General features: G+C 48.6%; 5 protein-coding genes across 5 annotated transcripts; 3 read left to right on the plus strand and 2 right to left on the minus strand.

Annotated features, from left to right (window-relative positions):
• Positions 1 to 84: 84 nt before the first annotated feature.
• VE01_08297 (uncharacterized protein) lies at positions 85 to 2,346 on the minus strand. The gene is made up of 7 exons (XM_018277723.2): positions 1,413 to 2,346; positions 1,160 to 1,356; positions 976 to 1,103; positions 625 to 926; positions 452 to 558; positions 350 to 401; positions 85 to 293 (listed from the first exon to the last, which is right to left on the minus strand). Exons 1-7 carry the CDS (start codon positions 2,038 to 2,040, stop codon positions 151 to 153), a joined length of 1,557 nt encoding a protein of 518 aa, XP_018127296.1. The 5' UTR covers positions 2,041 to 2,346; the 3' UTR covers positions 85 to 150.
• A 180-nt stretch (positions 2,347 to 2,526) lies between these two features.
• On the plus strand, positions 2,527 to 4,515 carry VE01_08298 (uncharacterized protein). The gene is made up of 3 exons (XM_018277724.2): positions 2,527 to 2,952; positions 3,000 to 3,739; positions 3,796 to 4,515. The coding sequence occupies exons 1-3, from the start codon at positions 2,825 to 2,827 to the stop codon at positions 4,434 to 4,436; spliced, it is 1,509 nt and encodes a 502-aa protein (XP_018127272.1). The 5' UTR covers positions 2,527 to 2,824; the 3' UTR covers positions 4,437 to 4,515.
• Positions 4,516 to 4,732: 217 nt separating this feature from the next.
• Positions 4,733 to 6,159, plus strand: VE01_08299 (uncharacterized protein). Its single transcript, XM_018277725.2, has 2 exons — positions 4,733 to 4,955; positions 5,017 to 6,159. The coding sequence occupies exons 1-2, from the start codon at positions 4,765 to 4,767 to the stop codon at positions 6,134 to 6,136; spliced, it is 1,311 nt and encodes a 436-aa protein (XP_018127328.1). The 5' UTR covers positions 4,733 to 4,764; the 3' UTR covers positions 6,137 to 6,159.
• Positions 6,160 to 6,478: 319 nt separating this feature from the next.
• Positions 6,479 to 7,715, minus strand: VE01_08300 (uncharacterized protein). Its single transcript, XM_018277726.2, has 2 exons — positions 7,167 to 7,715; positions 6,479 to 7,092 (listed from the first exon to the last, which is right to left on the minus strand). The coding sequence occupies exons 1-2, from the start codon at positions 7,378 to 7,380 to the stop codon at positions 6,554 to 6,556; spliced, it is 753 nt and encodes a 250-aa protein (XP_018127300.1). The 5' UTR covers positions 7,381 to 7,715; the 3' UTR covers positions 6,479 to 6,553.
• Positions 7,716 to 7,950: 235 nt separating this feature from the next.
• On the plus strand, positions 7,951 to 10,888 carry VE01_08301 (uncharacterized protein; the record flags this gene model as incomplete). The annotated part of the gene is made up of 3 exons (XM_018277727.2): positions 7,951 to 9,138; positions 9,192 to 10,774; positions 10,830 to 10,888. The coding sequence occupies exons 1-3, from the start codon at positions 8,360 to 8,362 to the stop codon at positions 10,886 to 10,888; spliced, it is 2,421 nt and encodes an 806-aa protein (XP_018127301.2). The 5' UTR covers positions 7,951 to 8,359.
• Positions 10,889 to 10,891: the final 3 nt, after the last annotated feature.

Below are 10,891 nucleotides of genomic sequence, written 5' to 3' on the forward strand. Positions count from 1 at the left end.
TCTAATATTTGGCCATGCATGGTACGATGTAAGTCTTGTAGCATCACTATAATCAGAGGGGTTACAGTGTGAAAGCACAAAAATCCTTATCAATGCTCTTTCAATTATATATATCTTTACATTGCCATACAACGACCGCTTCATAAACTTCTAGGGCATAACAGACTCTAGCGAAGTATGCTCTAAACGCATCGGTTTACGAAGACGAGGACCAAACTTCTGCAATACAGCGTATGCGGGGATAACCAGACCCACACAAATAATAGCCTGAGCAGCGAACGACCAAGTGTATCCTGTAGAAGCCATTGTTAGAAAAGACTGGATTCCAGTTAAGCATGGTGGGATATACCTGTTGCGTCAACCCAAATATTGATGAACCAAGGATCAGCGAAAGCCGAGAGCTAGGTGAAAATTAGTGGTGGACGAGTGAATACTGATCGATTGCACATACGTTGAGAACTACCGCATAGAATGTAATCACTTCATTCGCGTGTTCGGGGTAGTTGTCGACGAGATATGATGATACCACAGTATTACCAGTTTGGAATCCAAATGCATCTTTTGTTGCAATGATCAGTATAATAAACCACAAACTCGCAATCACTGGATAATTGAAAGACTTACATAAGAAGAAGGCAACTTGTCCTACCATCCAGTGCCAGTGATTGTCAACAGACAGTCCCCACAGAAGAAGACCAACTGCGGAGATAATAGCCGCTGGATAGCCCAGCCACAATCTCATTTCCGGAACTCTTTGGTTATTATTGCGCTTGGCTAGGATCGCCATAATCCGATCGCTCAATCGTCCAGAGCAAAGTATTTCAGCTGCAACAACCCCAACCAGTAGACTAATAAATAGTAGACCTTGTACCTGCAGTGAATAGTTTTCATAGGCGGCAGGTTCCATGGTTAGTAGGGAACAGATCCTTGAATTTCATCAGTAAAATATTATCTTCACGGAACAACTGAACGTACCACCAGTATTGGCCAAAAAGGTATGCGCAGAGACTTATGACAACTGTGGGATAAGTCCAAAGCTTGCAAAACTGTACGAGCCCATGCCACGGTTTGGGATGAGGCACGCCAGGAACTTTTTTTAGGCTCTGTGGCAAATGTTAGCAACCGACCATGAACAGTTTCTCTTTTTTGGTTCTCTTACAAAATAACCCAACTGAGTCGTCCGCTTAAGACCAGTATCGTCAATTTGAATTTGATTCATCTCAGCTTGGACAACTAATTCGCGAGGATAGAGCGTCTCTGGCAAGAAACAACACTCCAACACCAGTAATACCGCGAACATTATAGCAACATGATATCCGGCCCAGTATTGGTTGATTGTTGCTAAGAACGCACCAACTACATCAAGATTCTGTCAGTATATGGACTCTTGACCGCGGAATTCCCACACCTACCAATGGCTCCAAGGAAGCCTCCGGCACCTATTGCCATCGTCCAAAGGCCAATACGCTGACCCCTTTCGTGCTCCCATGAGATATCGTTGATAATAGAAAGCCCAACATTGGAGGCAGGCGCACACCCCAAACCCTGGAAGAACCTTGCTGTCATGTACCCATTCAGGCTGATGGTCTTAATCGAGGTGCATCCAGAAGCCACGAGTGCAATAATGCAACCAAAAATCATGACTGATCGTCTGCCATATGTGTCTCCTAAACTACCAGTAAAAAGCGGTCCGACAGCAAGGCCGAGGTTGGATATCGCAAATGTCCAGTTGACCTCCGTATATGTGGCGTCAAATTGCTTCTGCAACAAGGCAAAGGAAGGGATGGTTATGGTAGAGAAGTATGTGAACATGAAGTATGCCATGCACACTATCAGAATGCAGACATACTTTCGCCACAAGGGCCAGTTCATGGGATCCTGAGGATCGCTAGTCAAAGGAGGAACCAGAGGGTTGCCATAGGGGTCGAGTCTGGTCAATGCGATTTGCCCTTGCTCAGAGGCCTCTGCCTTTATATCGCTTGACACTGTGGTGTTGATACTGTTGCTGAGTTCGCTGGAATCTTTCCCTTGAGTAGCCATGATGACAATGCAAGTTAAGACGAAATGGAATATATAAATAAAGTAGCAGGCTTGATGAGTGCCAGTGTTGGTGAGATGAGGGATTCAAACACGTCCATTTGGATATATTTGTATTAACTTGATGGTCGTAGGATGTTCAGACCTTCTCAGGTGTAACCTCATCACTTATCTTGCACACGATGCTCATCTCTTCAAATTGCCGTGTATAGTATAGCCTGGATTTATATCCCTGAAATGCGGAGTCCCCGCAATCTCTTTATCGTTCTTGCATCCGAGACAGATAACAGTAAATGCCGATGATGCTTATGGGTACATAGATATCATATCACCAGCCTAGAAGTTTCGCTGGATCTTAGCGTCATCTCTTCGAGTTGCTTTATCGGGATTAGCTGCCGATCGTTGAGCTTGATTGTGGGTGGGGTTACCAGGGGTTCCTTGGGAGGAGTCGACTACGATAGGCAATTTTAGCCCAATGTACGTTACTTCGTCTTATCATACTGGTATTCCATTCGACCTCTATATTCTTTTTGCACTTACGCTGCGGAGATGTTGTGGTCAAGCGGGGTCTGGTGACAGAATGGAACGATGTGGAACCATTGATAGTGCTCGCAGAGATACAAGGAACTCAAGCATGTAGAAGGCAGCAGTGATATCCTATATATATGTCGGTGGTATAATATTTGGTCGTGCTGCAAGACGGCGTAAAGTGCAGCCAGCATCCCCCTCTAGCACCCCGAAAACTATCAATCGCCAGAGACTCCACAGGCCATCGCCGTTAACCACAATGTCTGATCTCCATATCGAGTTAACCGCTCCCAATGGCAGGAAATACACCCAACCAACAGGCCTTTTTATCAATAACGAATGGGTCAAGAGCAGCGACGGAAGGAAAATTACCTCTATCAATCCCACGTACGTTTCGCCATTTCCACCAGATGATACGTCTAACCCTCTACGAGTGACGAGTCAGAAATAACCTCCGTCTACGCAGCTGGCGCATCGGACATTGACCTAGCGGTGGCTTCCGCTCGAAATGCATTCAATGATCCTTCATGGCGCGACCTATCCCCGACAGACCGTGGAAACATGATAATTGTGCTCAGTGACCTAGTAGCAAAGCACGCTGCTACACTCGCCACTATCGAAACGTGGGATAACGGGAAATCGTATATCGATTCGCTCGGCGATGTGGCTGAGGTACAAGGCGTGCTCAAGTACTATGGTGGATACGCGGATAAGATTCATGGGCAAGTCATCGATACCGGGCCAAACAAGTTGGCGTATACTATTAAGGAGCCGGTTGGAGTATGTGGTCAGATCATCCCATGGAATTTCCCTCTGGCCATGGCGTCGTGGAAGCTGGGTCCGGCACTGGCGTGTGGGAATACCGTGGTCATTAAAGCTGCCGAGCAGACTCCACTAAGTATTCTATATCTGGCACAGCTGGTTAAGGAGGCTGGCTTCCCACCAGGTGTGGTTAATATCGTCAATGGATATGGAAGGGAGGCAGGGGCTGCTATCGCAACACATCCTGGTATCGACAAAGTGGCATTTACAGGCAGCACGGCAACTGGGAAAGAGATAATGAAGATGGCGGCTGCCAACATGAAAAATATTACGTTGGAAACTGGCGGCAAGAGCCCATTATTAGTTTTCGAGGATGCGGATGTTGAACAAGCTGTGAAATGGGCACATATTGGTATGGTCTTATAATCCTTTAATAACTGCGTGTTTCATTTCACTGACGAGTCTCAGGAATCATGTCCAACCAAGGTCAAATTTGCACTGCCACATCTCGCATACTAGTCCAGGATTCAATATACGATAGCTTCATCGCCGCCTTCAAGAAGCATGTTCAAAAGGTCTCCGTCGTTGGAGACCCATTCGCCGAGACCACATTCCAGGGCCCACAGGTGACCAAATCTCAGTATGATAGTGTGCTGGCCTACATCCAAGCCGGCAAGGATGAAGGAGCCACCCTGGTCTCAGGCGGCGAAGTATTTACCAATGGTCCCACACCAAGCAAAGGCTTCTTCATCACACCCGCCATCTTCACGGACGTCAAGCCAAACATGAAGATCTACCGTGAGGAGGTCTTCGGGCCTTTCGTCGTGATTGCCACTTTTACAAGTGAGGAAGAGGCGCTGAAGATGGCCAACGATACCATATACGGCCTAGGCAGCGCTGTCTTCACCAAGGATATCACAAGGGCGCACCGGGTCGCTAGGAGGATCGAGGCTGGTATGGTCTGGATCAATAGCAGCAACGACTCGGATTATAGAGTTCCATTTGGGGGAGTCAAGCAGAGTGGTATTGGACGCGAGCTAGGCGAGGCTGGTATGGCGGGCTATACCCAGACGAAGGCCGTTCATGTTAATATAGGCTTAATGATCTAGGTGGTGAGTGATGAAGTCGTGGGTGGATAGAGGGTTATCTAGCTAGCTTTAGTTGCTCCCAAAATTTGAACAAGTGTACACTGCGTGCGGGCAAATGGCGTGTGCGTATTGTCGTGGATTAAAGTGTAAGGCGGAATGTGATGTCGTCTCGTAGCTACATAATAAGTATGGTATGAGTTAAAGAGGTCTTATGGGGTGGTAGGGAGTATTTGGCGAAACTCGAAAGCTTGGCGTGGTACGGTGGTTTATAAATTGCCGTTCAGGATCCGTTACATCTTGATCTCTGACATACAAAGTGATATAAACCGTCACCATCAGTATCATAGCCATGAGTGCTGAAAAATTTCGCGCGAGTGCCGAAAGCGGGGAGGTTCCGGTTGATTGCCATGATCAGGTGTTACAAATAGCATATATCTATTCGGATGAAGGGATGTGGGATGGCAACGGAATCTTCGATGTCTTGGATAAGCTCCATGCGCGTGGGTGGTCATTTGGTCAGGGAGATCTGAAGTTCAATCGGTACGATTTCGGGGCAGAAACTAAATGCTTTCCTGAAGTAGACTGATTAACGGTGTCAAAGCACTCTGGATATATCTTACCTGGCTCAAATAGCAGCCGGCTTCTATCGCTCCAACTTCCAAACCGACGACGACCCCCTCTCAGCAGACGAGTTCGACGCCTTCTACGCCCAGCACCACCAGTTGCTCAACCAGGACGCGTGGAGACAGTACTACTCGCCAACTTTTCTCGCGCAAGCAACCTCGGCTCGCTTCTACCGCCTCCCGGACTTGCAAGACCTACCAGACTCAAGCGGCCCGCTCGGGGAGCCGCGACAAAAAGGAATCGGCCACTTTACCAAACTTCCCCGCTGGGCATATAACGCCGCGCGGACCCCTAAGAGATCGCCAACTCTCTCCGTAGCAACCATCACTCAAATCGCTCTCTCCACCCTCCAGCAGACTACCTTGCGCCTACAGAAGGACCACCCAAGCGTTCAACCTTACTCAGCGACTCAAGCCAGCTTCTGGCTCAAGCACATGAATATAGATTTTCCCGGCCCCTTTACTAAGAAGCAGAAACACAGACTCAACGAATTCGATGTGTTTGCCGCGCAAGGAGGCTACGATATATGGGCGTGGGAAGCGCACTACTCGCCGAAACTATGGGACTCGATAGAAGCGAGAATCGCGCCCCTCGAGCCAGATTTGGATGGGACACTCAAGAGCGAGGTGATGTGGTGTGGGATGCCGGATGGTTGTTATGTGGAATGGGCGGCGCGGGGAATAGGGTGGGAACCGGAGGTGGGGGGTGAGGAGGAGATTCAGTTCTTGGCTGAGATTGCGGTGAAAGAGACGGAGAGTATTGAGGTGGGTAATTGGGACTATGAAATGCGATCGCACTTGCTCCTAGGGGTGATGCATGCTGTGTTTCAGACTGAGCGGGAAAAGCATGTGGAGGGTCTGAAGCAGAGGATCGTTGAGTCTGGCATTTATGATGAGATTAAGGTCGAGCAGTGGATTCAAGAAGTTCGGGTGGTCATAGAGCCGTACATGCAGAAGTTGGAGGTTTGGCCTCCCACAGTTGAGGATCGGAGTGGATTATTACGGCATATCCTTACGGAGAATGGGCAGCTTTTCGCAGGATGGAGGCTTTCAGACACATCCAAAGAGTTTGATTTCCAGCTGAAACCAAAGGAATAACATACATCCCACCCAAGTTGGGCATATTCAATCAAACTTTCAAAACAAACCTCGAGTGCGACCTCGTCCCAGGTTGGTAGTCATACAGCTGCATAATATCTACGACTGCGTGTACCAACCTACAATTTAATACGTGATGTATATCTCTCGTCTATCAATTGCATTAACTTCGTTCATGAAAGTCTTTGGAGACGTATACAGACTTCATTTCAAAACAACAGGCGTGGATAAATAATGGTTACTCCCCTTTTTGTCTGCCCCTAACCTCTAACTACTAATCTACATCCGCAATACATCCACCGCCCTCCCTCCATATCATACAAAGCTCTACAATCCAAACGTACCCGCCAAATTAACAGCCACACACAAATGCGAATATATTTCGTTTTCCCCACCCCACCGTCTTTAACCCTCATATTACAGAAGCAGCATCGCCGCGCCAACGAAGCCCATCAGCCCGGCGCACACATTCGCAGCCCCCGTCGCAGCGGCCGCGCCGGTGCTACTGCTTTCGCTCACAGTGCTTGACTCAGATGCCCGGGTGGTGGATGCCGAAGGCTTGGTCGTGGCGCCATTATCTGGGGCAGAGAAAGCAGAGGAGCTCTCGTTCGGGGTGGTGACGGTGGCTAGCGTGGTGCTGTCGTCTGCGGTGCTGGCATCAGTGGGGCTGGCATCAGCGGTGCTTGTCATGATGTCTGGGGCTGCGCTTTTGGTGATTTCGGTGCTGGTCTTGATATCTAGGGCAGTGATTTCTTTGTTGGCGTCATTGGCGGTGGTGGAGGCCACGATAGAGGAGACCACAGAGTCGTTAGCACCAGCAGAGTCGATTGGGAATTGAAGCGTGTAGTTAACGATAGTAGCGTCAGCATCGTCAACGATCTTAAGGGCGTAGTCAGAGCCCTTTGCGATTGAGGAGTCGGGAGTCCAGTTGAAGGAGCCGCTGTTGTCGAGGCCACCTAGTTCTAAGTTAGTATATGTTAAAGGGGTGGGAGGCGGATGGTAGAAGGGGGGTGCCAGGTAGCGGACGTACTAGCGATGGTAGACACAGTAGTCAGGGCGGCAGGGTTGCCCTTGACAAGTACCAGCGAGACAGCTCCTGTCGTTGTAGGAGACCAGGTGATGGTAAAGGCCTTGCCTGCGGAGATGGAAGTGTAGTCTGTATTCGTGAATGGGTTTGCTGCTGACGATTGAGCGGCAGCGAGGGCCGTGAAGGCGCTGGCGAAGAAGGCAGTTGTAAAACGCATAGCTGCAAGTTTGTGAATTTAGAAGCTAGGAGTATCTGAATGACGGTAGTCCGTTGCTGTCGCTCCAGATGTGCTTGTGGTGAATGAAAGTGAGAAGAGAGCCAACAAAACAGTCCGCTTTATTATGCGCAGCAAACAACTGTGAAAGCAACAACAAAGGCTACCGGTAATGAGGATTAAAAATATAAAAATCTGCCAATTCGCTTTAATTAAACATTCGATGTCCCTCTTTCTGCGCCAGCTCTCCTGGGAAAGCTTCAATTTAAACCACAAACGACCCCCTCCCTCCAACCACTCATCCAGCACCGCCCCTTTGGAAAATTAGTCATTCCCGTAACAACACGGCAGTGCAGCACGAAGAATAGAATTAGAATAACCTTTTTTTAGTACCTATCAAAGAAAAATGAGGTTAATTGTGTTTAGGGGTCCACTCTCACCAGATAGCTGGGAAATCCGCGGCGCCTCGGGGTCCGCGGCCTCCGCGCGGGATCCACAGAAAAGTATCGCCAAGTGTAAGATATATACACGCCAAGACCATCACTATTCGACGCAACAAATAACCATCACCAATTTCAAACGGCTTTGGTGGACAGTTGGCGCTCAAACGCTCAAGTTCGTGGCGCATGTTTATTCTGCGCCCCTAATAATCAGCCCATGAGCGGCCATGCCTCGTATTAGGCCCGTTCAATTAGGTTGTGTTCTGTGTGTTTTGGAACGATTCTGGGATGGTCCATCTCTACTGCGCCAAACTGCGCCAAACCGATGATGGGCCGTACGAAAATGCGGCTCATATGTGCCTATTCTAGTCTCTACTCTTGGTAATAAGGTTAGTGGTTTGAGTTAATAAGTAGCCTGTCAGTATGACTCGTTTATATATAAATTTATCTTCCTATGCAAGCTGTAGTTATCAGTTCGCATCAACAGCGCCATTGTCATTCTTTTTTCTCACTCTATCCGCTTCTTCATTCCTATTGCCGACATGGCAAATTCCGTACAAACGCGAGACCCAATGGAACCAAACAAACGCTCTTCGACATGGTTTGGAAGTCCCATCGGGTTGCGCCCAGACCAAACAACATCCTTAGCCTTGCTGCTAGAATCTCCTTCCCTATCCTACAATCTGAAAGTAACGGCGGCATCACGGCATCCACAGCAAAATCTAGAGCAAGAATATGACCATTCTGAAACCAGAACCGATTCTCCGCTACCTACAGAGTCAAACACGGACAGTAGCAATGGGGCTACAGGGGTGGATGGGGAAGACGTACTAGAAGAGCTCTCAAGGCGGGCAGCCAATTTGTTCAAACTATTTCGCCTAGCTGCAGAGCGTGAGAGGTGTATGGATCAACCCATCGAACAGTGGCTTCGGGTGGCAACGTGGTGGCTGTTGAAAACCAGGACGTACCTTAGTATCGTCACATACAACAAGTTACCCCTGAGCGACAGGGTTTGCCAGGATTGCCAGAGATATCTAGCCAAAACCTTATGGGTTATTGAGAAAGCGCTGTCACTGTCGAGAGAAACACTAGATACTGAATTCGGTGTTATCAAAGATGGGCTACGGAAACTCGCGAATACCATGAAACAACAAAATTTACTGACTCCAATGGAGTCAATCGCTCTAGTAGCACAGGATTTCGACTATTCTATAATGGTCCAATATCCCTCTTTTACACCAGACATTTGGGATGCTCTCTCTAGAAGCAATCGGGGGACTTCAGTGTTACAAGGCCAACACCTGACATCATCCCACCAACTGTAAGCCGATCAATTTATATATACTCACCCTAAGTTATTAACATCCAGTACAGACCGACCTCAGATCTCCTTCCACTCTCCGACACATCGGAAACGTTTGTATATGCCACGATGTTTGTTGAAGTTATGCTGTTCGAGCGTAGCAGGGAAGCTCCGAGTTTTAAGTTCCCCTGTCTTTTATCAGTTCGGCGGCAGAAGACGGAGAAGACTCCCGAGATTTTAATTGCGAGCCAAAACGCACTTCTAAGTCTGCTCATCCCCCTCGATTCTGACATTAACTGGCACATGCAACCCCATGCACTAGAGATCAAGGTGCGAATGGGCGTCACTGCACGTGTTCAGCTTTCATCCTGGGACTTTTATGGTCTACGTCGCGTCTTTAATTATACCAGCCATCTACACTTACGCCTGCAACCCTGGGCCGGGGAAGAACTCATCTTCGAGGCTACAGCAAAATCAGTGCAGTACACTGCTCCAAAGTCGTCGGAAAGTCAACGGTTTCCAGCTCTACCAACGCCAAATTGTGTCGTTCGTGTTTTTGAAAACGTAACGACGGAGATGTCAGCGTCGGGAACATGCAATACCCAGCGCGGATTTCGATTGGCAGTTATGACAGACCCAGCTACTAGAGACCTGAGATATGTTTGCCATAACATGGGCTTTGGTAACTTGATACGATATGCTCTAATTGGAAAAGACGACAACCAAGGGCTGCAGCTTAGCTTTGGCGATGCTGGTCAGGAGTCTTCAATGACGCTCTATTTTACTTCCAACCAAGAACGACTAGACTTGCTCAGATCTATCACAGGCCAGCCAGACACCAACGAAGTGGCATTAACAGATGTTGCACTCAGGTCGGTAATAACGTCGGACGGAGTTCCCACGCCTTCTTCCACATACGAGTCCCCAATAAGTTCACTCGGACTACAACGGATCCGAGTTTTCCCCAATTCGATTATTATAGAAGGCAGCCACGGCGTCCTTACAGACCGCATCGATGTTCGATCTACAACGCTGAGAATGCGCCTTCTACATAACCTCCCGCAGAGCCCTGATCAACTACACATGCTTCTCGTATACCGTCAAGAGCAAAGCGACCTCACAATGGGCGTTTCCCAAGCCTCGATCCCTATATCGACTCAGCAGTCTCTCGCGGAAGCGCTTCGCCTGGCTTCCAAGCCCGAAACTGTGCGGGCATACCAATTCGAGCATCTTCACGAGCTGCACAGATTCCAGGCCGCCCTAACAGGCTCCACCGTCGGCTACGATGGCTATGCAGCCTCTTTCAGCATTGCGCGTCGGCGCATGTTGGTCCCAGTGTACACGCAGTGGAAAGCGTCGATCGTGCGTCTCCAGATCGTCTGCTCGGCAAACGGCAAAGTCGTGAAGCTGGCGGCGTTCTTCAAGGATTTTAGGCACGCATCAGCTATGATTTTCGAGGTGAAGCCGACGGATGTGTTTGAGTCGTTTACGAGCCGACAGGGGCGATTCGGTGTACGACTTGTGGATGCCAAGTTTGCGATGCCTAGGAAGACGGCGCTGGCTGATGATGGGAATGAGGGGTTTTTGGATTTCCGTACCCTTGAGTATCCGGGCGAGCATGATGATATTATGATCTCTTTCGATGTTAAAGAAGGTATGTTTCTTATGAGTTCGTTGATAACGAAGGCACTTATACTAATGACTATTAGAGCGTGATAAATTTGCAGAGTTCTTGCCAGCATTAGTTAACAGGCTGCATAAAGTGTAGGAA

This window comes from Pseudogymnoascus verrucosus (genome assembly GCF_001662655.1).
Source record: "Pseudogymnoascus verrucosus strain UAMH 10579 unplaced genomic scaffold scaffold_47, whole genome shotgun sequence".
NCBI lineage: Eukaryota > Fungi > Ascomycota > Leotiomycetes > Thelebolales > Thelebolaceae > Pseudogymnoascus > Pseudogymnoascus verrucosus.